Source organism: Schistocerca nitens, chromosome 2 (assembly GCF_023898315.1).
Source record: "Schistocerca nitens isolate TAMUIC-IGC-003100 chromosome 2, iqSchNite1.1, whole genome shotgun sequence".
NCBI classification, from domain to species: domain Eukaryota; kingdom Metazoa; phylum Arthropoda; class Insecta; order Orthoptera; family Acrididae; genus Schistocerca; species Schistocerca nitens.
Window position 1 is genome coordinate 195,583,129 of NC_064615.1, and position 23,763 is coordinate 195,606,891.

The following is a 23,763-nucleotide window of genomic DNA, read 5'->3' on the forward strand; positions in this document are numbered from 1 at the left end:
CTCGTAGAGTATCAGAATATAAGGATGTTGACTACTATGTAACACACCGTGTTCCAAACTCCCTGCGCCTTCTGCACTATTTGATCTTCATTTCTATCGGTTCATGGACGACACGTTTCCGATGTGCGCACGTCGAACGAAAAAGTTGAAGAGGTTCTAACATAAATTCACGTGGAATCTTTCCTCGACGTGTTAGTTAAGACCGGACAGATCCCTGGGCCACGACTGAACCTATCAGCGCCATGTTAGTTGAGAGAAGAACGGTCACATTCCTAGGACACAGTGAACTAAATTTCACGCATTCTGACACCCCAGTGGGAATCCTTGCGTACTAACAGTACAAAAAATTTCGTCCTGTGGATATTTTAGGTAGTAAATGAAAATAGAAAAAAACAGTCTGACAACACTCTAGTCGCATATGTGACATGTATCTTCATCCGAGACAAGAGATCTTACACAAAAATGTGCAATTACTTAATACAAACATAGAAATGACCGTATAATCGTTTTTATATTTCCACTTTTCAAGACGTAATTTGCCCTTAAAAGTTTGCTCAATTGTCCTCCATGCGCTACGCCCCTCCATGTTTGCTATCACATTGGCACACTGTCACTGATTTAAAATATTAGATCTGGGCCTTCTTACTGAATATAGAATGTAACCTCACCAGAGAAAAAATTAGTCGCCGCAATACGCAAGCACAGATAAATCGATAAGCGGTTACAGATGGCGCAGCCATTGAGTCAAAACTCAATCGCTCGCACTTCCTCTACAGGAGCATAAGGAAGTAGCGATCAGCAACACATTTAGTTTCAAGCGGACATTATACGTATACATGGGTAAATTTAAGTATGTGATAGATGGGCAAGAAGGGGCAAACGTCTCTGGCCGTGCCGATGGCCATTGTTGTTGTTGTGGTCTTCAGCCCAAATACTGGCTTGATGCAGCTCTCCATGCTACTCTATCCCGTACAAGCCTTCTCATCTCCGAGTAACTACTGCAACCTACATCCTTCTGAATCTGTTTAGTATATTCATGTCGTGGTGTCCCTCTACGATTTTTAACCCCCGAGCTTCCCTCCAATATTAAATTGATAATCACTTGATGCCTCAGAACGTGTCCTACAACCGATCCCTTCATCTAGTCAAGTTGTGCCATAAATTCCTCTTCTCCCCAATTCTATTCAGTACCTCCTCATCAGTTACATGATCTACCCATCTAATCTTCAGCATTCTTCTGTAGCACCACATTTCGAAAGCTTTTATTCTGTTGTGGTCTAAGCTATTTATCGTCCATGTTTCAGTTCCATGCGTGGATACACTCCATACAAATACTTTCAGAAAAGACTTCCTGACACTTAAACCTATACTCGATGTTAACAAATTTCTCTTCTTCAGAAACGCTTTCCTTACCTTTGCCAGTTTAAATTTTATATCCTCTCTTGTTCGACCATCATCAGTTATTTTGCCCCCTCCAAATAGCAAAACTCATCTACTACTTTATGTGTCTCATTTCGTAATCTAATTCCCACAGCACCACCTGATTTAATTCGATTACGTTCCATTACCCTCGTTTTGCTTTTGTTGATGTTCGTCTTATATCCTCCTTTCAGGAGACTGTCCATTCCATTCATCTGCCTCTGATAGGATGACAATGTCATCGCCAAACCTCGAAGTTTTTATTTCTTCTCACTGGACAATAATTCCTACTCCAAATTTTTCTTTTGTTTTCTTTAGTGCTTGCTCAGTATACAGATTGAATAACATCGGGGATAGGCTACAATTCTGTCTCACTCCCTTGTCAACCACATTTCTAAAGAATCCAAACTGATCTTCCCAGAAGTCGATTTCTACCAGTTTTTCTATTCATCTGTAAGGAATTCGTGTTAGTATTTTGCAAGCGTGACTTATTAAACTGATAGTTCGGTAATTTTCACACCTGCCAGCAACTGCTTTCTTTGGAATATCAAATATTATATTCTTCTTGAAGTCTGGGGGTATTTCGCCTGTCTCATACATCTTGCCTGTCAGGTGGAAGAGTTTGTTCATGGCTGGCTTGGTGTGTGGAGTTGCTGGCTTAGTTGGTATTTCGCGGCGGTCTTTTCAGCGTGTTTACAAGCACTGATATAGCATACACGGTCACGAAGCACGACGAAGTGAACAGAGTGCCAACCCCACCTGTTAGCGAAAGAACATTGCGACGGAAATAACATGCAACGACCATTTGGAGTCGGTCACCTTGTAATGTGGCTATAATTTCGCACCTTACAAGCACTCATCTACATACTTTGCCGTGATTTACAGCCAGAATTAGGTATCATTTGATAGCTTGTACATCGTATATATGAATATTTAAAGAAGACTGACATTGTCACGTACACCTTGTAAGTAATTGTTAACGTTTATTGCATGAAAGGTGACGGAGTGTCTTTATTATCAAAACGGCGTAATGAATGATTGCCTATACTAGTAGAGGTTGGAACGCCAGTGGAAATGAAACGGTGGCGTAACTAAAGCCCTGGGAAGAAAAGCCACACAGGTGTTTTGGTCTTGGTTCACAGAGGAAGTGCCAAGACGGACGGTGTGGGCATCTGAGAGCTGAAGCACAATACAGTGGCAGCCGGCCGGTGCTGTAGCGGGGACGAGAAGGATAGCTGGATAATATTTTGGAAACAAAATCTTGGACGCAGCAGAGAGGAATGAGGAAGCGTTACCTCAGAAATCGCAGGTTGGGTTATTTCCGAGGATTTTTACTCTACCATTGTATGAGTATTGGTATTTTCTCGTAAACTTTCCGTGCTGGACAACAAAAGACTAAAATATGGTTGGTCGGCATTCGGAAGAATCTGTAGAGAGGGAGAATTTTCCGTGGTTTCGAGAATATGATTCGCCTTCTGCAGTTACGAGGGAGGGGAGCCGAGTTTTGCTGGGAAGCCAGCAGTGGAGAGATGAGGTTATCCGTTTTGAGCGCCCGTGTTTGACGGTCGCTCAGCATCAGCTTTTGTTGGTACAGACGGACTTGCTGTCTTTGCTCTCAGGATATTTTATTGTTAGAACGGTTAGGCACTTTACTGTTGCGAAGTTATACGATTCTGGACTTCGCTTCCGGGTAGGGAGTCGTCGTTGAGGACGAAGTGTTCAGTGATTGAGAGCACTTCTTCTGCCTATACTCACGTAGAGACGTTATCTGAATTCCGTCCTTGTGGCTGGGAGTTCGCGTTTCTTGTCTGTAGAACACAGAGAGGAGAAGACAGGATTATGTTATAATAGTCAGAGGACCGCCTTCTGCCGTCCTAGAGTTTGAAAGAGTTTTATTTTGTGGCTGGGTTCCTTCCATCGTCGCAGACGTGTACGAGAACCATCACTCCGACGCACTGGATGCAGTACATACGGTGATATTGATAATTGCTTCGGCTTATTTGAGGCTATAAAGCTAAACAGCTGTGATCACGTAAATTTTATTTCCACTGAGGTTGCACACCATTGTATATTATCTTTGAAACTAGTATCTTCTAGTGTTTCGTTCGTAGATGATGGCAGTCGTCTCGTATTATTTATATTAGATCTCGTAGCCATAGAAGGGGCAGATGTGGGCAATTGATCAATCGTATTAGTTAGGAAATTCATTTATATCACTTTATGTCCATTGGACATTGATATATAAACGTTTGTAATATAGAGGGGTTTTAATCTACAATAAATGTATAAGCGGAAACAGAATTTATAATTTGGTAGTTACTAGTTCCTGGAGTAGCATCTTGGAACCTCGCCCAGAGACCATTGCACACATAAGCGCATAAGTCTTCAGTGGGCGAGAAATCATCGAAGTGGACAGTTGCTGACTGGCAGAACGTAATGTGGTCTGACGATTTACTATATTCAAACGTCGCTCGTCGTCGAGTGCACTGAAGACCAAATGAGGCATTTCACCGTGGATGTGTGCAAGGTTAGGTTCAAGCCGGAGGCGGTCTATGATATTTTGGGTGTATTTTCTTATCATCAGTTGGTCTCGCTCACTGAGATGACCGATAACATTAACCATCAGGTTTGTTTAAGCATTCTGAATGATCAGGTGTTGCCTTTGAGTAAGCTATTGACGACAACAGAAGATTTCTTCGGGCTGGAAGAATGTGTGACTGGCTTTATCAACACTCCCCCACCGATTACATCTTGGATGGCCTGCAAAATCACCAGACTTGAATCCCATAGAAACTCTCTGGGAAACGTTGGAACAACGGGTAAAATCCCGACACCAGCATCTCCGCAATTTGGTGGAACTGTGCATTCAAATTCTCAGCAACTGGCTTAAACTGGATGTGACGTGCCTGCGCAACTTTGTGGACTCACTGCCTAACCGAATCCAGGCGGTTATCGAGTGCAGGGGCGGAACGACACGGTATTAAGTGACTCTTGTAATGATTTCTCTAGGGGTAACCAATTTTGTGTCCGGTGAGCTTATGTTTATCTCCACATTGATAAGCTTTGTAGTTAATTCTGTCCTATGAAAGATTATTACTGTTCAACAATAGTCCGCTGCTTGTGGTCTAGTTATTGGCATCGCTGTCTCTTGTCGCGCGGTCCCATGTTCGGCCTCCGACTGTATCAGAGACTTCCTTGGGGAAAGGGGGACCGAGAAAGAAAAAAGAAAAGGCAAGTATCGCTTACCTGTATTATGCTCGCCCAGTCTCCGGAAAGATCGGTAGACACCTACTATAACCGCTCTCTTAATTAAGAACAGTATTATCAAGCTTATTTTGTATAGGGGAGAGGTGACCGATAAAATCGGTAATAGTTAATAGCACTGAATAGGTTTTAATTAAAATTATCGATGTATAACCTCTCATTAGAATAATGCCCGTAGCAAAGTAGCCCTTCAATGAAATCAAACTGGGTTTAACGCGGCTACTTTTGTTTTTTAAATTCTGCTTCATAAACCATGCGCGGGTATTGTTAGTTTCCTTGTCTTGTTTGCTGCGGTCTGAATAAGTCTACGTAGCTGCGGCGTGCGTTATAGCGGGCATTTCCGTGTGATATGCTACGGAAGAGATCAGGGCACTTTTGTTAAATTGCAAGAAAATTGACTGTAGTTAATTTTTACGGGACAGACTTTTGCGGTAAGGTCACGGACTAAGAATATCTGAGGAACTGTGTGCGCGATAGAAAGTAGCGCTCAGTATTAAATTCCATTACATGCCGATAAGAGTATCTGTGGACTATACGAAGGGAAATTAAATTGAATATAAGAACGGGACTGGACACTTAGCTTTGTGAAAACAAAAGCGTACGAAGTTTGAACGACTGTTTCGAAGTTTAGCAAGGGGTAATAGTCCTTGCTACAATCTCTTTGAGTGACGAACTATAAAAATCACGGACATTTTAGTTACCGTAATTGCTGAGAGTAATTGTAGGAACAACCCTCCTTTTCCTTCTATACAAAACGTAATCATTCATGGTCATTTATTTATTATTCAAAAATGTTGAAATGTGTGTGAATTCCTAAGGGACCAAACTGCTGAGGTTATCGGTCCCTAGACGTAATCTAACTTATGCTAAGAACAACACACACACCCATGCCCGAGGGAGGACTCGAAAATGCGGCGGGAGGGGCCGCGCAATCCGTGACATGGAGCCTCTAACCGCACGGCTACTCCGCGATGCTAATTATTAGTGAATGTTGTTAATAAAGAACTAAAGTGATTTCCATAACTTCATGTGTATTGGTGAATAATAACTAACATCCAAAGACGTTACTAACTATATTGTCTCCGGTAAAAAATGGTGATCGATTGAGCCAAAAAGTTAACATTAATTATTATGAAAATCCGAAATATAGTCGGCGTTGCAGAAGATGCTCCATCTGATGTTTAGATATAACTAAAAGTGCAACGTACACAGTGGATAATAACATTATATCTTCAGTCGGAGAAGTCGACGACAGCAGATCGACGGAGTGCGGCTACATTACGGAAACATGACATCCAATGTGTCTCATTCTGTTCAACAAAGATAAACTCTTCTTGGTTCTTGGTGGGGAGGGGGAAGACGGGGTGTAATGATACGATATTGTAGCGTCTTTCTTGTTCTGAAGCAGAACAGGCACTGCGGCAATGACAGCCGTTATCGAATGCATGAAATGTATTCACAATTACGAATATTTACAAACATCAGCAGTGTAATGGAATGAGGAAACACGGTTGACGAAATATGGAAGTTTAACTTTGGCCGTGTGTCATGCTCGGATTGCGTAATGATACAGCGACGGCTCGAGATTAGCGGGAAATCCGGATACGACCCCTGGTCAGACACAAATTTTCACTGTTGTCATTCCATTATACACATGACGGTTATCCATTTTCGTAATTGTGAATACATTTCATGTCTTTTTTGCAAGGTTAAAGAAGATCTATGTCACGAAAAGTCGGGTGTGCACTACATCACACGAATAGTGACGTGTCTTACGTGGGACAGACGATTTAAGTAGTCGAGGAGAGATGCCAGTGTCACCGACAAAACCGACTAGAACAACAGCGCAAATCAGCTATCGCGGAGCACTGCCTCGGATATAATCATGAAATGAAATACGAAGGCGCCAGTATAGTGCTGCAAGCTCTTCTGGGTCAGTCTACATAAGGGACTTACCGAAATAAAGATGTCACTACCCCAGTATAGTGGGGCGGAAGTTTCAGTTTAAGGGGAGGTTTACTATCTTAGGCCCAAAAAAAGCATGTTCTTTGAGAATTTTTTTCTCGGGATGTCTTATAGATATGAATGTTAAATTTGGTCAAAATGTTTATTGATATTTCCTCTACAAACTGGAATTTTTCGGACCGGAAATGTTGAAGAACAAAGGCGGAAGTGCCGTCGGAACGAAACAAAATTTCGATGTAGACCTCCATGCGCGGTATGTCACAGGTCAGCCGGCTCGTCTGATATCAAAATTTAGTTGACGTTAGTTAAGTATGTAAGATTCTTTAAGAGTTGTACCTCGCTAAAGTTATTTGGACCATAGGAAACAAAATGGCGGCCATTTGAAAAAAGTAGGGTTTTTTTCATCGATTTTACGACTTCGTCGGCTAAGTAAAGGTTTTTAGAGTTGATAGACCAGAATACAAGTGGTACAACTCCTAGACAATTTAGTTAGCTTAGTCAGAAACAAAGAATCATGCCAATCGGTGCAGTAGATTTGAAGTTACCATACCGCGCGATAAAAAAGTCATTTCGAGAAAAACGCGTTTGAAGTTTTGACTACATACAAATGCAATATTATGCAACTTACGTTCAATCTGCTATTCCGGGTCCATAAAATAGTCCTTCCTCTTCCTCATAGAGGGCGTTGTGCTCGATCTGGGCCATCCTGCGCTGCTCCAGAGCCGCTCGTACGGCCGGTGACAAGCGGTTTTCGGCCGCTTGAATCGGGTTGTCGTCCGAATGCTTGGCGAACTGCGTCGAATAGAGTTCCAGGGCGACGTCCATCGTTCTCATGGTCTTCAGAATTGCTCAATACCCTTCGCTGAAGCTGCTCACTGCCAGGAAAGTCGCAATCTCCACAATCTTCACACCAGAATCCAAATGCTTGGGGGCTAACTTCCAAACACACGCATACAAACTTTCATTTGAATTTTGCGTATTTCCTCTCAAGCCCCGGTACAATAAATCGTCCTCCGAAAGAAAAAAAAACTCGTGCTTGGAAAAGGCCGATGTCAGGCAGGTGCATTTTTTTGTTCAACCGCGAATAACAAACATTTTCGTTCCGTATTCGGAAAAACTGTTTCAGGGGTGGATTCTAAACACTTTTGTGGATCCAAAAATGCAATTTTTAAAAAATTGATTTTTTGAACCAAAAGATAGTAAACCTCCCCTTAAGCGAGGCTTTAGATCCGGCACTGAGTTTTTTACGATATCGTCCGCCGTCTCATCCACTAGAGGTGCAGAACGCTGAGAGAATGTGCACTTAAGGGACTAACGGTGCGGGAACCGTGAGTCGAACTTGGCTATTAACAGTGATGCGACACTAACAGTACTTCATAGCCTGACTGGAATCCAGGCAGCGAGTATGGTTAGGAACAATGCTTGCAGAAACTGAAGAATACGACTGGGTCGGTCGTCGACATATCGTGCATAAAAATGAAATAAACAACTTGTCTGAACACACTATTAATCTGACAGACTTCAATGGCTGTGGAATTACAAGTCTCGAGTCAGAGTATTTAAACCTGCAGGAGTCCTGTTCGGAAACAGAAAAGTGTACAGCTTGTTCACCTGTTGTCGGGCACCCAGTGAAGAAGCAGCAGAGCGAAGGCTTTGCTGTAAGGCCCATGCTTCCACACTGCCGTGCCCTCCAAGTCCTTCTCTGCAGCGTCGAAACTCTCGTATGAGATGACCCCAGGCCGTCCGTTGTGCTCCTCCGCGTAGCGTAGCATCTCCGGACTTATGTCGCAGGACACGATCTTCGTGCCGCCAGGGAGCCGGGGCGCCAGAAACTGCATCACACAGACCGTAACTACACTCATGCTCATAAATCAAGGATAACTGCAGAATGTGGTGCCACACAACGTGGCATTACACAGAACTGGCGCTAATAGCATAGGCACGTACGGAACACACACAACATACATATGTGAGTCTACGATATTGGTGATGAGTGGAGAAAACCTCCCCGGAATACATGTGCTATAAAACGCCACTGTTTCCTGAGCGTGTACCCCGGCATCAATATGGGATATGATCACCATGCACATGTACACAGGCCGCACAACGGGTTGGCATACTCTGGATCAGGTGGTCGAGCAGCTGCTGGGGTATAGCCTCCCATTCTTGCACCAGTGCCTGTCGGAGCTCCTAAAGTGTCCTAGGGGTGTGAAGACGTGCAGCGATACGTCGACCGAGAGCATCCCAGACGTGCTCGATGGGGTTTAGTTCTGGAGAACAGGCAAGTCACTCAATTCGCCTGACATCGTTTCAAGGTACTATTCCATGACGGCAGCTCAGAGGGGCCGTGCGTTATCATACATCAGAAGGAAGGTGGGACCCACTGCACACCTGAAAAGGCTGGTGCAAAATGACGTCCCGATACACCTGACCTGTTACAGTTCCTCTGTCAAAGACATGCAAGGATTTACGCGCACCAATCATAATCCCGCCCCACATCATCAAACCACGACCTCCATACAGGTCCCTTTAAGGACATTAAGGGGTTGGTATCTGGTTCCTGGTTCACGCCAGATGAAAACCCGGCGAGAATCACTGTCCAGACTATACCTGGACTCGTCCGTGAACATAACCTTGGACCATTGTTCCAATGACCATGTACTGTGTTCTTGACACCAGGCTTTACGGGCTCTCCTGTGACCAGGAGTCAGTGGCATGCACCTTGCAGATCTCCAGGCGAATAAACCGTGTCTGTTCAGTCGTCTGTAGACTGTGTGTCTGGAGACAACCGTTCCAGTGGCTGCGGTAAGGTCCCGAGCAAGGCTACCTGCAGTACTCCGTGGCCGTCTGCGGGCACTTATGGTGAGATATCGGTCTTCTTGTGGTGTGGTGTTGTACACTGTGGAAGTCCCGTACTGTAGCGCCTGTACACGTTTCCTGTCTGCTGGAATCGTTGCCATAATCTTGAGATCACACTTTTTTGTGGCACACAGAGGACAGTTGACTGTCGTGTAATGACTGCGGGGTGAGCGGTGAGGAAAGGGACTCAGGACAATTTTGTGGCAAGAAGTCTAAGCACTGATCTTCCATAAAGGGCTACATCACGATAAGACCGTAGCATTGGTCAACTGGATCTGACGAACAAAAGAATGACAACAGCTGAAATACGGAGATAGGTTGCAGGAAGAGTGTAGCCGCTAACTGTGGGGAACAGGTTACTCGAGTCAGAATTGACACACTGCTATATGTCGTTTACCGCTGACGCCATACTACAGGCAACTGAGACTTGCGTGGTGCAGAGCCAGACTCTACTGCGACAGTGAATAGTACTTTGTGGTGTCCAGCTATGAGTCTCGTTTCTTGTTGTGGCAGTCAGGTTGACCCTAACGTGTTCAGAGACGACTTGGCGAAAGGTCTCAGGAGCAGCAATTCTTCAGAACCATACCTCCAATTCCGGAAATTATGGTGTGGAGAGCTATTGGATATAACAGGACATATTTGATAATTTCTGATGGGCGGCTGAATACTAGCAGACAAGAATGGTAAAATATGTTGCTGTACCAAATGTCGTAATGCAGCAGTGCTCATCTAGAAGACTTCGCTCTGTAGTTCACGCCACAAGCACCTTGTGGAAGGTATCAGTCCTTGACTGGCCTGTCCTGGTGCCATGGTTTGTCCCCCATAGCATGTCTAGGATGCGATACGTACATGGCTTGACAAAGAAAGTGAAACACGCAGATGAGGAGGAGGAAACGAAATGAAACTTTCAAGGTAGAGAGGATATATGATGATATTTCAGTGATTACAATATCGGGTCAAATTTAAGAGAATTTGGCAGCATGAGCCCACCTATCACTATTACGTTTCACCCCTCTCTAGCCTAGATGCATGCACTGATTCGGTTGGGAAGGGTGTCATGAAGCTATTCTGTCCTCCCGTGAGGCAAACTGTCCTACAGCTATAGTAATTATTCCATTCTGGCTAATGGCACTCAAACGCAGTTGACATCCAGGGTGGTTGCATACATTATTGGGGACAGATCAGGGGGTCTTGCTGCCCATGGCAGTACCTCAGAAACATCTAGTTAGTTCGCAGAGACACGTGCCATATCTGGATGAGCATTGTCCAGTTGAAAAATAGCACCACGATACAGTCGCATGAAAGGTAACACATAACGACGCAGTATCACTGTGACCTACCATTTTGCCATAAGATATTCCTCTACATTAATAAAATTATGCCGTGTTGAACGTATTTCACCTTAAAACCCAATGTTTCGTCCCCGTCTGCGGAGAACATTCTCAAGGAGAATCGTAGCTTCTTTGAATATCCGACTCACACCCTGGCCTGCTACGGACTACAGCAAAATTCCGCTTCCGCGTGCTTCTACGCAGTGGCGTGACGTCACATGTTTTGAATGCGCGAGCGCAGTTGGCTGTTATCGACTGCCGTCGTCTGCTGTTACTATCACCCCCATGATGGAAGACTGATACACATCTTCTTCAGCACCGGAATCCAGATCATATCCAATTTCCGCTCTCCTCGTTCCTATTGAAATTACTCGGTTGTTTTAAATCTGTATGGCCTCTCTGTATAGCCTTTGTCCGCCCCGATAGCTGAGTGGTAGGCAAGCACGGTAGCTCAGCGTGTTCGGTCAGAGAGCTGACTGGCCTCTGTAAGAAAAAAACTGAGTGAAAAGATCAACAACGAACTTCAATGGATGTCATGTGACGTCCGCTACGACGAAATACAACGAACCGTAATGAACAAAATGAAAAAATAAAAAAATTGTCAGCGTGGCGGATTGTTGTCAGACGGGCCCGGGTTCGATTCCGGCTGGGTCGGGGATTTTCTCCGCTCAGGGACTGGGTGTTGTGCTGTCTTCATCACCATTTCATCCCCATCCGGCGCGCAGGTCGCCCAATGTGGCGTCGAATGTAATAAGACCTGCCCCAAGGCGGCCGGACATGCCCCGTAAGGGGCCTTCCGGCCAAAGACGCCAAACCCTCATTTCCATTTTTTTTGTTTAGCCTTTCATGGTATTTACATATGGCTGCCAGTATCTGAGTCCTATCAGAATGAATGTGGTGGTCTCCTGGCTGCAAAGCCTGTTCCGCAACAGCTGAACTGTCAAGCTCCCTTCTTCTGGAAATGCCCATGTCTTATAGTCGTTTTTTGACAGTTCTATTTCTAGTACTCACATACACTTCCCCACAACTACACGGAATCCTATACATTCCTGCTTTTTCCAGTGGTTGGCGAGCATCCTTGGCCGATTTTAGGTGATCTTGTATCTTCCGGGGGGGTTTGTAGCTTATCTCGATGTTCCGTTTTTTCAAGGTTTTCTCCTATGCGGTTAGTAACGTCCTTAATGAATTTTGCTTTAGTCAATAACGGGTCAGGGTGTGAGTCGGACATTCAAAGAAGCTACGATCCCCTTAAAAATGTCCTCCGGAGATGGGGAGGAAATGTTGGGTTTTAAGATGAAATTCTTCGACCACAGTATAATAGCCAGGAACATTTTATTGATTTTGACATTTCCGGCCGTGAAAGGTTGCATTTTACAATAAGATATTCCTGTATCACTACCAGCCATCACCTGAAATCATACCCAATGGCTCCCTTCCTCATTACACTGGGAGTAACATTTCTGTGCCTTTCCAAAACAGTGGAAGAACGGGATCTCTCCTGAGGTCCTCGCCATACCCGCTGACGAATGTCATCTGGGGCAGCGCCGTTCATCGCTGGTCATGGGACCACTCTAGACACAGCCAACTGTAAATACCTGACGTCGTCGGCTCGAGTGCCATCAGTTGATCCAATGTAAAGGAAACTTCTGATATGAACTTTTTTACTGCCTTGACCCCGTGTATGTACTCTGGATTACTAGTTTCGACAGGACTAAGCTGCCAACTTAAGATCCACAGAGTAGAGGTTACGAAATCATGCTGTGTGGTTTAGCGCACAGCACGATTTCATAACCTATACTCTACACGTCTTAAGACGGCAGCTTAGTCCTGTCAAAATTAGTAAGCCAGTGTACATGCACGCGGTCAAGGCAATAAAAAATCATATCAGAAGCTTTCTTTACAGCCGTTCGTGTTGTGTTAACACCGAACTACGTTTGGGAAGGCAATTCCCCAGTGTCACCGCCGCTAGTCTCCGACCAGTTGTACGGGACAACACATAATGTTGCAGGCAGTACTTTACTTCTTTTGAGATGGCAGGCACAGACCTGTAATCATTACGATGTGCTTGGTGGACAATACGGCGATCCTCTGTTGCGGTGGTCTCACGTGGTCGAGCGGAACCTTGATGGAGATTAAGCCTGCCCTCACGTTTCCATGCAGTCCACGTGGGCCACTGTCACATCGGAATGCCTTTACAAATCCGAATATTGCAAAACTGGACCGGCCAGCCAAATGCAGACCCACAACGAGGCCGCTTTTAAACTGTGTCAGGTGCTGATAGCGCTGTCTCACACGAGTACGCGAACCTCCCTGTCCTTCACAGTGATCAGTCAAGATCTGAAGCCGTGCACGCCCCTTATATATTCTACTGGGCCTGGTGATAAAACCAAACACGAATACTAATAACGCACTCCGGTGGCCGTCCTACCTGTCACAGAGAATTGCAACTCTAATCGTTTACAGAACCGTCGATGGGGAGTACATGTATCATGTTACACTGACAACCACCTGTGTCTTCTAGGTGCTTCACTTTAGCTTTGTCAGACAATGTATATTTTCATACCAGTCACCAACCAGTAGTCTTCACGAAGTGACAGTTGTGTTTCAGGCACAGCGATAAATGCCTCTAGATAACTTGGGGAGGCTGTTTGCTTCCTGGCCACAAGGAATGTAAGAGCGTATTTGTGCTTGTGAGATTCACTCTTCATACTGATGTTGATGATGGATATTAGTTCCGAATGTTATGAAAGTTTAGTCATGTAACGTCCTTTACGTGATGAACCATCCACAAATTATATGGCCTAATGATTCATCTAGTTAAAGTTTGAAATTTCCGCCAAACAACATCTACAAATATGATACACAAGCAACTTTAGAATGAATAGTAAACGATTCTTAGTCCCAGCAACAGTGATGTTTGGTTCTGTTCCATCCACCTCTTGGGCGAAGGAAGAATTACTGTTTACATGCCTCAGTGCGTGCCCTAGAGTTCTATCCCGTAATCGCTATCTTAGGTATATGGTGGCATAAAGACTGCCTCACATCTTCCTCGAACACCAGTTCTTTAAATGACCAAGCACAGTTCCGTGACTTCTATGTCGTCTTTCTTCCAAAGACAAAAAAAAAAAAAAAAAAAAAAAAAAAAAAAAAGGCGCACCACGAAGGAATTATCCGAATGCGACGGAAATCGGTAGATGCGATGTATATATACAGACAAACAAATAATTACAATTTCAGAAACATTGGACGATTTGTTTAGAAGGAAGAGCGGTCGCACATTGAGCAAGTGAATAACGCGTTGGTCCACTTCTGGTCCTTATGCAAGCAGGTATTCGGCTTGGCATTGTTTAATAGAATATTTGGCCAAATTCTGTCCAATTGGCACGTTACATCGTCAAAATTCCGAGCTTGTTGAAGGGCCCTACCCATACTGCTCCAATCGTTCTCAATTGGAGAGAGATCCAACGACTTTCCTGGCCAAGGTAAGGTTTGGCAAGCACAGAAACAAGCAGAAGAAACTCTCGCCATGTGCTGGCGGGCATTACCTTGATGAAATGTAAGCCCAGGACGGCTTGCCAATAAGAGCAGCAAAACAGGGCGTAGAATATCGTCGACATACAATTTTGGTGTAGCGGTGTCGCGGATGACAACGGAGGGGGTCCTGCTATGAAATAAAATGGCACCCCAGAGCACCGCTCCTGGTTCTTGGGTCATATGACTGACGTCAGGCAGGTTGATAACCCACTGCTGTCCAGGGCGTCTTCAGACAGGTCATCAGAGCTCAGTTCATCACTGAAGACAACTCTACTCCAGTCAATGACATTCCAGGCCGAAGACGTGTCTGGATACTCCGCAGACAGCAGTGGGATACTAACCTGACTGCCACCAAGCATACGGCCCAACAACCAGAAGTCGTGGTCTGGTGTGTCATTTCTTCTCATAGCAGGACCCCTTTGGTTGTCATCAGCGGCACCCTTTCAGCACAACGGTTTGTCGACAATATTCTACGCTCCGTTTTGTTGACCTTCATGGCGAGCCATCCTGGACCTACACTTCAGCAAGATAATGCCCGTCCGTACATGGCGCGAGTTTCTACTGCTTGTCTTCGTGCTTGCCCAACCTTACCTCGGTCAATAACGTTTGGAGCATTATCGGCAGGGGTCTCGAACCAGCTCGGGACAGGAGGACATACAAAAACTCTATTAATTAATGCCAAGCCGAATAACTGCTTGCATAAAGGCCAGAGATGGACCAACGCGTTATTCACTTGCTCAATTTGGGAAGCTCTTTCTCTTGAATTAATCATCCAATTTTTCTGAAATTCTAATCTATTATTTCTCTGTACGTGTCCATCACATCTACCGATTTCCATCTCATTGGGATAATTCGTTAGTATGTTGTTGTTGTTGTGGTCTTCAGTCCTGAGACTGGTTTGATGCAGCTCTCCATGCTACTCTGTCCTGTGCAAGCTTCTTCATCTCCCAGTACCTACTGCAACCTACATCCTTCTGAATCTGCATAGTGTATGCATCTCTGGGTCTCCCCCTACGATTTTTACCCTCCACGCTGCCCTCCAATACTAAATTGGTGATCCTTTGATGCCTCAGAACAAGTCCTACCAACCGATCCCTTCTTCTGGTCAAGTCGTGCCACAAACTCCTCTTCTCCCCAATCCTATTCAGTACCTCCTCATTAGTTAACTGATCTACCCATCTAATCTTCAGCATTCTTCTGTAGCACCACATTTCGAAAGCTTCTATTCTCTTCTTGTCCAAACTATTTATCGTCCATGTTTCACTTCCATACATGGCTACACTCCATACAAATACTTTCAGAAACGACTTCCTGACACATAAATCTATACTCGATGTTTACAAATTTCTCTTCTTCAGAAACGATTTCCTTGCGATTGCCAGTCTACATTTTATATCCTCTCTTCTTCGACCATCATCAGTTATTTTGCTCCCTAAATAGCAAAACTCCTTTACTACTTTAAGTGTCTCATTTCTTAATCTAATACCCTCAACATCACCCGACTTAATTCGACTACATTCCATTATCCTCGTTTTGCTTTTGTTGATGTTCATCTTATATCCTCCCTTCAAGACACCATCCATTCCGTTCAACTGCTCTTCCAAGTCCTTCGTTCAACTGCTCTTCCAAGTCCTTTGCTGTCTCTGACAGAATTACAATGTCATCGGCGAACCTCAAAGTTTTTATTTCTTCTCCATGGATTTTAATACCTACTCCAAATTTTTGTTTTGTTTCCTTTACTGCTTGCTCAATATACAGATTGAATAACATCGGGGAGAGGCTACAACCCTGTCTCACTCCCTTCCCAACCACTGCTTCCCTTTCATGTCCCTCGACTCTTATAACTGCCATCTGATTTCTGTACAAATTATAAATAGCCTTTCGTTCCCTGTATTTTACCCCTGCCACCTTTAGAATTTGAAAGAGAGTATTCCAGTCAATTCATTAGTGGTGCGTCTTTTTTTTTCTTAGAGTGTAATTACGGTCTCACATATTACGATAAAAAATGATTTCGTCGTTTTAGAATGGATACTGAGTAAGGCCATGTTTCAAAATTTTTTAGTGTTGTTTATAGTTCTATAATTGTTTTAAAAGAGACGTATATGAAGGGTTTATTTCAATAGTGGTATAAGTCCATTTTTGTTCATTTTGAGATACAGAGTCCTAAAGTTAAATGAGCGCTCAAAAATCTGCAGTTGAGACACCAGAAATATTCAAGCATATGGTTTCTTGCTAGACATGAACCTTTCTTTCTGTTTGTTTGGATCATTAATTTCAGAAGCATTATAGAAAGAAAAGTGGAGGTAATGGACTTGTACCACTATTGAAATAAGCCCTTCACATGTCCCGCTGGAGTCGAGGAGGAATAAATCTTTCCTAAAATTCATTCCACCTCAAGTCCAGCACGCTACATACGTCCTACTTAAAATGACTTTTTTACTAAGAATTAGAATGTGTAAAAAGAAGTAAGTAAGTACCATCATTACGTCAAAGAAATTACTCTGTTAACAGCTTAACATTTATACGAGATTTTATGAAACATAGTTGAATATATAGTGGTACTTTGCAGTGGCTACATACTGTATAATGTTAGTACTCATCTCTTGCTTCCATGTGCTGCATTGTCTGCATCGAATCCTTGTGCTCTTTGTTGGGAAATGTTGTCAAGCTACATACCTCGTATAAGCGCACATAATCATCCGCACCAAACCGTGTGTATCTTCAGTAAAATGACACGACAATAAGCCTCTTACAGTTTTGTCAACTGCTCCCCCAGATGGTACAACCTCAGCTATATCCTGCCCTGTATCTTTAGCAGAGTACATAGCTGTAATGGGACCTGTAGACCAGTTCGATCCGTCGAGAGCACGATATGCTGCTAGCAGTAGGTCACTCAGATGTGGCAGCGTCTTTTTTCTTTTCTTTTGGACGTTGCAATAATAAACAGTTTCATCCCGTGGAACTGAAATTACAGAGGAAGATGTGCCAAATTTTCTTGTCTCCTTGCTCTTGAAAGATAGCTTCCAACTGGGGGAAACTATAAAGAGAAGGGGATGGCAAGCATTCGCCAGCAAAAAACAAACCAGGAGTCTGTGAAGTCTTCCGTTTCATATAAAATCAAGCGAAAAAAAGTTTACTGCACAGAATAAATATATAAATGTGAAAAGACACAAATATGAACAAAAGACACAAATAGAAATACCCTACACACACTGGTAGTAAAGCAAAACTGTTAAACGAATTTAAAGTGTTTTATCAATAAATATCTCCACAAATAAGTACATTTCTAGAAAACAATGTACCAAACACAATAATACCTTTACTGAGATTATCTTTTGCGGACACAAGGCACACAATGCACTCCTGACACAACTAACCGATATCTCATGCGTCATATGCCAAACAATGAGCCTGCTGACTCCAAACAGGTGATACATTCAGTGTTAGGTTCCATCACCACACATACGGCGCACTTTCATATCCCTGTGAACTCAGGGCTCTACATTTGTATGTGGGACACTTACGTCCCGCTGCTGACGAAAGGGTTGTTCCCCAAACATAGGTTTTACACTTTCGTATTGGATGTACCGATGTATTCAATATCCTACCAGTATCTTTGACTACATTAAATGTGTAGCGTTGTGTGTTCTTGATAGACTGGGGCAGTATTCTACAATTCCGTCTCTCGAAACTCCTGTCTGCCCGGACATGGGGATTGCATCCTTCCACCATCCTCCATATCTACAAATCTGTCATCTGTCCTGTCGTCTGTTATGCCAACATTGCCTGGATCTCCGCCCCCCCCCCCCCCCCTCACTTTTATAGTGCCCTTCAAATCATAGAACTCCACAGGTTCCACCTTGCCTTCCATATCCACCTTCCTTCCCCCACACGACTCCTGTATGCCTCATCCCCTTTCCCCACCTCCTCCTTTTCCTCCAACATATCCGCGTCTGCTACACTGTCAGCAGGCTTGATACCCCCAACCCCCTGGTTTCCTCCTTCCTCTCCACCCTCTGCTCGTTGCCATGACCTTCATAGCCTCCATCTCCTTCATCAGGGCAATTTCCAGCACCTCCCCCTCCCAGATGTTGAACTTGCCGTGACATCTAATCCTCTGACCAACTGTAGCTGGCCTTGTTCCTCCCCTCCCCAGAGCCCCCCATTTTCCTCTCCCCTCCTCCTCCCAGGGAGGATTTTCCTCCTTCCGCCCCATGCGTCTCTGCACCCTGTCCTCAACTGTTTCCCTCCCACGTCCTTCCCTGCCCGGTCCCCCATGGGGCGCCCCCGTCTCCCTCCCTCTCCCGCCCGCTAGCACCGCCCCTCCCCCCTTTCTTCCCTTCTCCCTCGTCACCATCCCCCTGACAGATCCTCTCAGTTTGTTCATCATCATAGGTGTGCTACATCAGTGTTGTGTTTGGTGCTGTTGTCCCAGGACATCGAGAGCTGTGATTTTAATTGTGCACTGGTCTTGTACATAGTGTTACTGTCTGCAGCTTTCTCGCTTCTGGCGCACGGGGTCCTGGGTTCGATTCGCGGCGGGGTTAGGGATTTTCTCTGCCTTGTGATGACTCTGCGTTGTGTGTTCTTCATCATCATTTCATCATCATTGACTCGCAAGTCGCCGAAGTGGCGTCAACTAAGAAGGACTTGCAATACGGCTGCCGAACTTCCCCGCATGGGGCCTCCCGACCAACAATGCCATACGACCATTTCATTTCATTTCATAGTGTTCCTGTCAGTGATTGTTATGCGCCACGCCGCCCATCGCTACTTTTATCCTCCAGCCGTACTTCACCTTGTGTTTCTTTTAATCGTCACAGCGTGCAGTTTTTTGTGTATAGTTCTTAGATTTTTATCACCATTTTTGCAGTAACCCCCGTTTTTACACTATCTTCCATTATGTTTCCCCTTTTACATGTCTGTTTTGCCGTATTTCCTCCTTTATGTTTTTTAAATGTCTCCATGTTCTGTATGTACTGTCTGTCTCTCCACTGAAGAGCGGCGCCTATGCTGCTGCCAGCCTGCCCCATGTGGGGCATTGCAATACAATACAGAAAAAAAGTATTCTACAATTGACTGCACGAGCTTCTTGTATGCGATTTCCTTTACAGATGCACTGCAATTCCTCAAAACTGCTCCATGAAATATATTGTTATTTCAGGGGGGTAGGACATCAAATGGGCCGACTTCGAGCAAGAGAGGCACCACAGGACATTTTAATTTCCACTGTCTATACTTTTACAAACAAATTCATAAATTTTGTCAGCATGACCGAGAAGGACTCAGGATTTACACTCATAGCAGTGGAAGCTCAAAAACATAGCCGGCCGGTGTGGCCGAGCGGTTCTAGGCGCTTCAGTCTGGAACCGCGCGACAGCTACGGTCGCAGGTTCGAATCCTGCCTCGGGCATGGATGTGTGTGATGTCCTTAGGTTGTTGTTGTTGTGGTCTTCAATCGTGAGACTGGTTTGATGCAGCTCTCCATGCTACTCTATCCTGTGCAAGCTTCTTCATCTCCCAGTACCTACCACAACCTACATCCTTCTGAATCTGCTTAGTGTATTCATCTCTTGGTCTCCCTCTATGATTTTTACCCTCCATGCTGCCCTCCAATACTAAATTGGTGATCCCTCGATGTCTCAGAATATGTCCTACCAACCGATCCCTTCTTCTAGTCAAGTTGTGCCACAAGGTCCTCTTCTCCCCAATTCTATTCAATACCTCCTCATTAGTTATGTGATCTACCCATCTAATCTTCAGCATTCTTCTGTAGCACCACATTTCGAAAGCTTCTATTCTCTTCTTGTCTAAACTATTTATCGTCCACGTTTCACTTCCATACATGGCTACACTCCATACAAATACTTTCAGAAACGACTTCCTGACATTTAAATCTACACTCGATGTTAACAAATTTTTCTTCTTCAGAAACGCTTTCCTTGTAATTGCCAGTCTACATTTTATATCCTCTCTACTTCGACCATCATCAGTTATTTTGCTCCCCAAATAGCAAAACTCCTTTACTACTTTAAGTGTCTCACTTCCTAATCTAATTCCCTCAGCATCACCCGATTTAATTTGACTACATTCCATTATCCTCGTTTTGCTTTTGTTGATGTTCATCTTATATCCTCCTTTCAAGACACTGTCCATTCCGTTCAACTGCTGTTTCAAGTCCTTTGCTGTCTCTGACAGAATTACAATGTCATCGGCGAACCTCAAAGTTTTTATTTCTTCTCCATGGATTTTAGTACCTACTCCGAACTTTTCTTTTGTTTCCTTTATTGCTTGCTCAATATACAGATTGAATAACATCGGGGAGAGGCTACAACCCTGTCTCACTCCCTTCGCAACCACTGCTTCCCTTTCCTACCCCTCGACTCTTATAACTGCCATCTGGTTTCTGTACAAATTGTAAATAGCCTTTCACTCCCTGTATTTTATCCCTGCAACCTTCAGAATTTGAAAAAGAGTATTCCAATCAACATTGTCAAAAGCTTTCTCTAAGTCTACAAATGCTAGAAACGTAGGTTTGCCTTTCCTTAATCTTTCTTCTAAGATAAGTCGTAGGGTCAGTATTGCCTCTCGTGTTCCAACATTTCTACGGAATCCAAACTGATCTTTCCCGAGGTCGGCTTCTATCAGTTTTTCCATTCGTCTGTAAAGAATTCGCGTAAGGTATTTTGCAGCTGTGACTTTGATAGTTCGGTAATTTTCCCGTCCTTAGGTTGGTTAGGTTTAAGTAGTTCTAAGTTCTAGGGGACTGATGACCACAGATGTTAAGTCCCATAGTGCTCAGAGCCATTTGAACCATTTCAAAAACATAACGATTTACGAGGGTCGTCCACAAAGTAAGTTCCGTTTCTGTTTCTATCAGCGGCAGCGCTACGATCGCAGTTCCGAGCATAGGCGGCTGTTACTCTGACTCAAGGAGAAGACATGTACGCAATTTTCAGATCGCTACTGCCGACGTGTGCTTTGTAGTGCTTCTTTATAATGTCAAGCCGTAATTGAAAATGCGCCGCGTGTGAAATCAGATCTGTGATTCGTTTTCTAAATGCAAGAAAGTTAAATTCATCGGCAAATCTGCGAGGTTTGCGGACAAGATGCTATCAGTGATTCAATGGTTAGAAGATGGGTCAGATTGTTCAATGAAGGACGTGATCAAGAGCACGATGAAGATCGAAGTGGACGTCCGTCTGTGGCTACTGACGAACTGTTTCACACAACTGAAGACAAGATTGAGCACAATTGTAAGATTACACTTAGTGCCCTTGCTATGGAAGTTCTGCAAATCTTATGATCGCTAATTCATGAAATTGTTACTGAAAAACTGAAATTTCGAAAGCTTTGCTCACGTTGTGTACCCATAATTCTTACTGGACAACACAATAAACAACGGACGCGCCTCGCACTTCAGTTTTTGACACGCTGCAGTGAAGAAGGCGATGGTTTTCTTTCTCAGATAGTCACGGGGGATGAAACTTGGGTACCGTACGACATCCCCGAAACAAAACGGCAATCAATGGACGGCGTTTTGAGCCATTTGTTTACCGATTTTATGACAATTAAGTAACCACGAGAGTAATATTGAAAAAGTTCTGTTAACTTTGTTCCAGAAAAATATTGAAGGATAAAATGTATATATCCCCATTTCATTGTGGCCCACCCTTAGATGTTAAGTGAACAGAGTCTGAGGCACTCTTTTTGTTTGTTCTACAGGACAAACCAGATAATGGCAGCCTGGTAGCTGCGTGAAAGCGTGGAGTGACTTGGACACAACTCACAGTGACCCCTCCCCTTTCCCCATGTAATTTAGAGTGATCATGAAGGACGCACACCATAGCAACTTCCCCTCCTCTACCCTTGTGAATGGAAGTGTAGAACGCCAGCCAAAGCGGCTACAACCACGTGTGTAAAAATTATTTGTGAAATTTTCTTTCAGGTTTAGAAAAGACTGCTAAGATATAATCATCTGTTTATGTATCTTGAAAAAATGTTATTTTCTCTGAATTTGTGTATGTAAAAGTGTAGTTAATGGATTTAAGATTTTTATAATTTTACATATTTTTGTGTTTGTTTGTCTAAGGCAATATGTATGCCAAAGTGTTTCATGGACTTTGCTTAAAAATTTGAGTAATAATGTTGCTTAAGAGGCAGTGAACATGCCAGCAATTTAAATAATTAATGTAGGTAATCAGTTTTCTTTTAATGTTTCTACATGTTTACATTTCAATTTTAATTTTCATAGGAAGTTAAGCTGCACTCTTGCTTCCCTTTTTGTAATTAAATTTTTTTTTCTCGTTCATTAACATTCAAAAACAAAAAAACAATTTAAGTAGAGGGTGATGTAGGGAAGCAGCCTACTCACGCTGTAGTAAATTCACATCAGTCTTACCATTGTGTGCCAGCCAGTCCGCTGTAACTAGCTCTGACGTCATAAATGTTGCGCAATACTTTAAAAATCAAATAAATAACCTAAAATGTTTCTAGCATGTCAGGAGTAATACTAAATTAATATGTGTTGAATATCAGTTCGATAACTTTAGCCATTTTCGAAATTTGGACGTTTTTCTGTAAAAATCATTGGCGCAACAGAAAAGAGCTAGAGACTTCAAAATTTATAATTAGATTCCTTTTTCATAAATATTTAATAGAAACAGTCTTCTGGATCTCACAATTTAAGATTTTACTTGAAATTCATGATTTTCTGGTTTTTGTCTTAAAACTTAAGGAAGCAAGATAGATTAAGTAGGCTAATAAATAAGGCTAGGATGTTTATATTTAAGTAGGTTGGAGATCCGCTATAACTATGAAGATGTGAGAAGTTTCATTTGAATACCTATAAAACTATAGCGATAGCGTATCTCCAAAGGGCCAGTTCAGAGCTCGTCTACTGCGTGCAGTGTAATTAAATTAATTCTCTCGCCCAAAATATTTAACTTAGCCACGTCAAAATTTTATTATCAATACTTACCTGTGTGCTGAATGCACATTTAAATTAAGAGCTTCATCGGCCATCAGCAAGAGAAGCTATGATTTATCCGGTAACTTAAAGTGGTGCATTACTAGCCCAGCGGCTAGTCGGGAGAGCCGATTTGATCAGGCGTTCCCTTTGCCGTCCGCACCGCGGCTTTATATATAAGAACTCTGCGCGAGGAAAATAGGCCCCAGTTCTCTCCAGACGCTGAATAACACGCCATCTGTGTCGGGAGTCGCGTCGCGTCGGTATCATTGCTACAAACAGCCTCGGATGCCGTATTAAGTTACTCGGGATACGTGTAACCATGAAATTATTTGCGAGTGAAGTGTTAATTCTGGGTTGACTTTAATTATCGATCTTCAGTTTGCGTATTGTCGTATTTTCACGTGCCGCCGCGGGACAAAC

General features: G+C 43.6%; 1 protein-coding gene across 1 annotated transcript in view; it reads right to left on the bottom strand.

The window, feature by feature from the left end:
• Positions 1-23,763, bottom strand: part of LOC126234917 (juvenile hormone acid O-methyltransferase-like) — a 127,639-nt gene that overhangs the window by 74,755 nt on the left and 29,121 nt on the right. Inside the window, exon 2 of the mRNA XM_049943657.1 lies at positions 8,260-8,480. Coding sequence (XP_049799614.1) covers positions 8,260-8,480 — 221 coding nt within the window. The remainder of the gene's footprint in view (positions 1-8,259; positions 8,481-23,763) is intronic.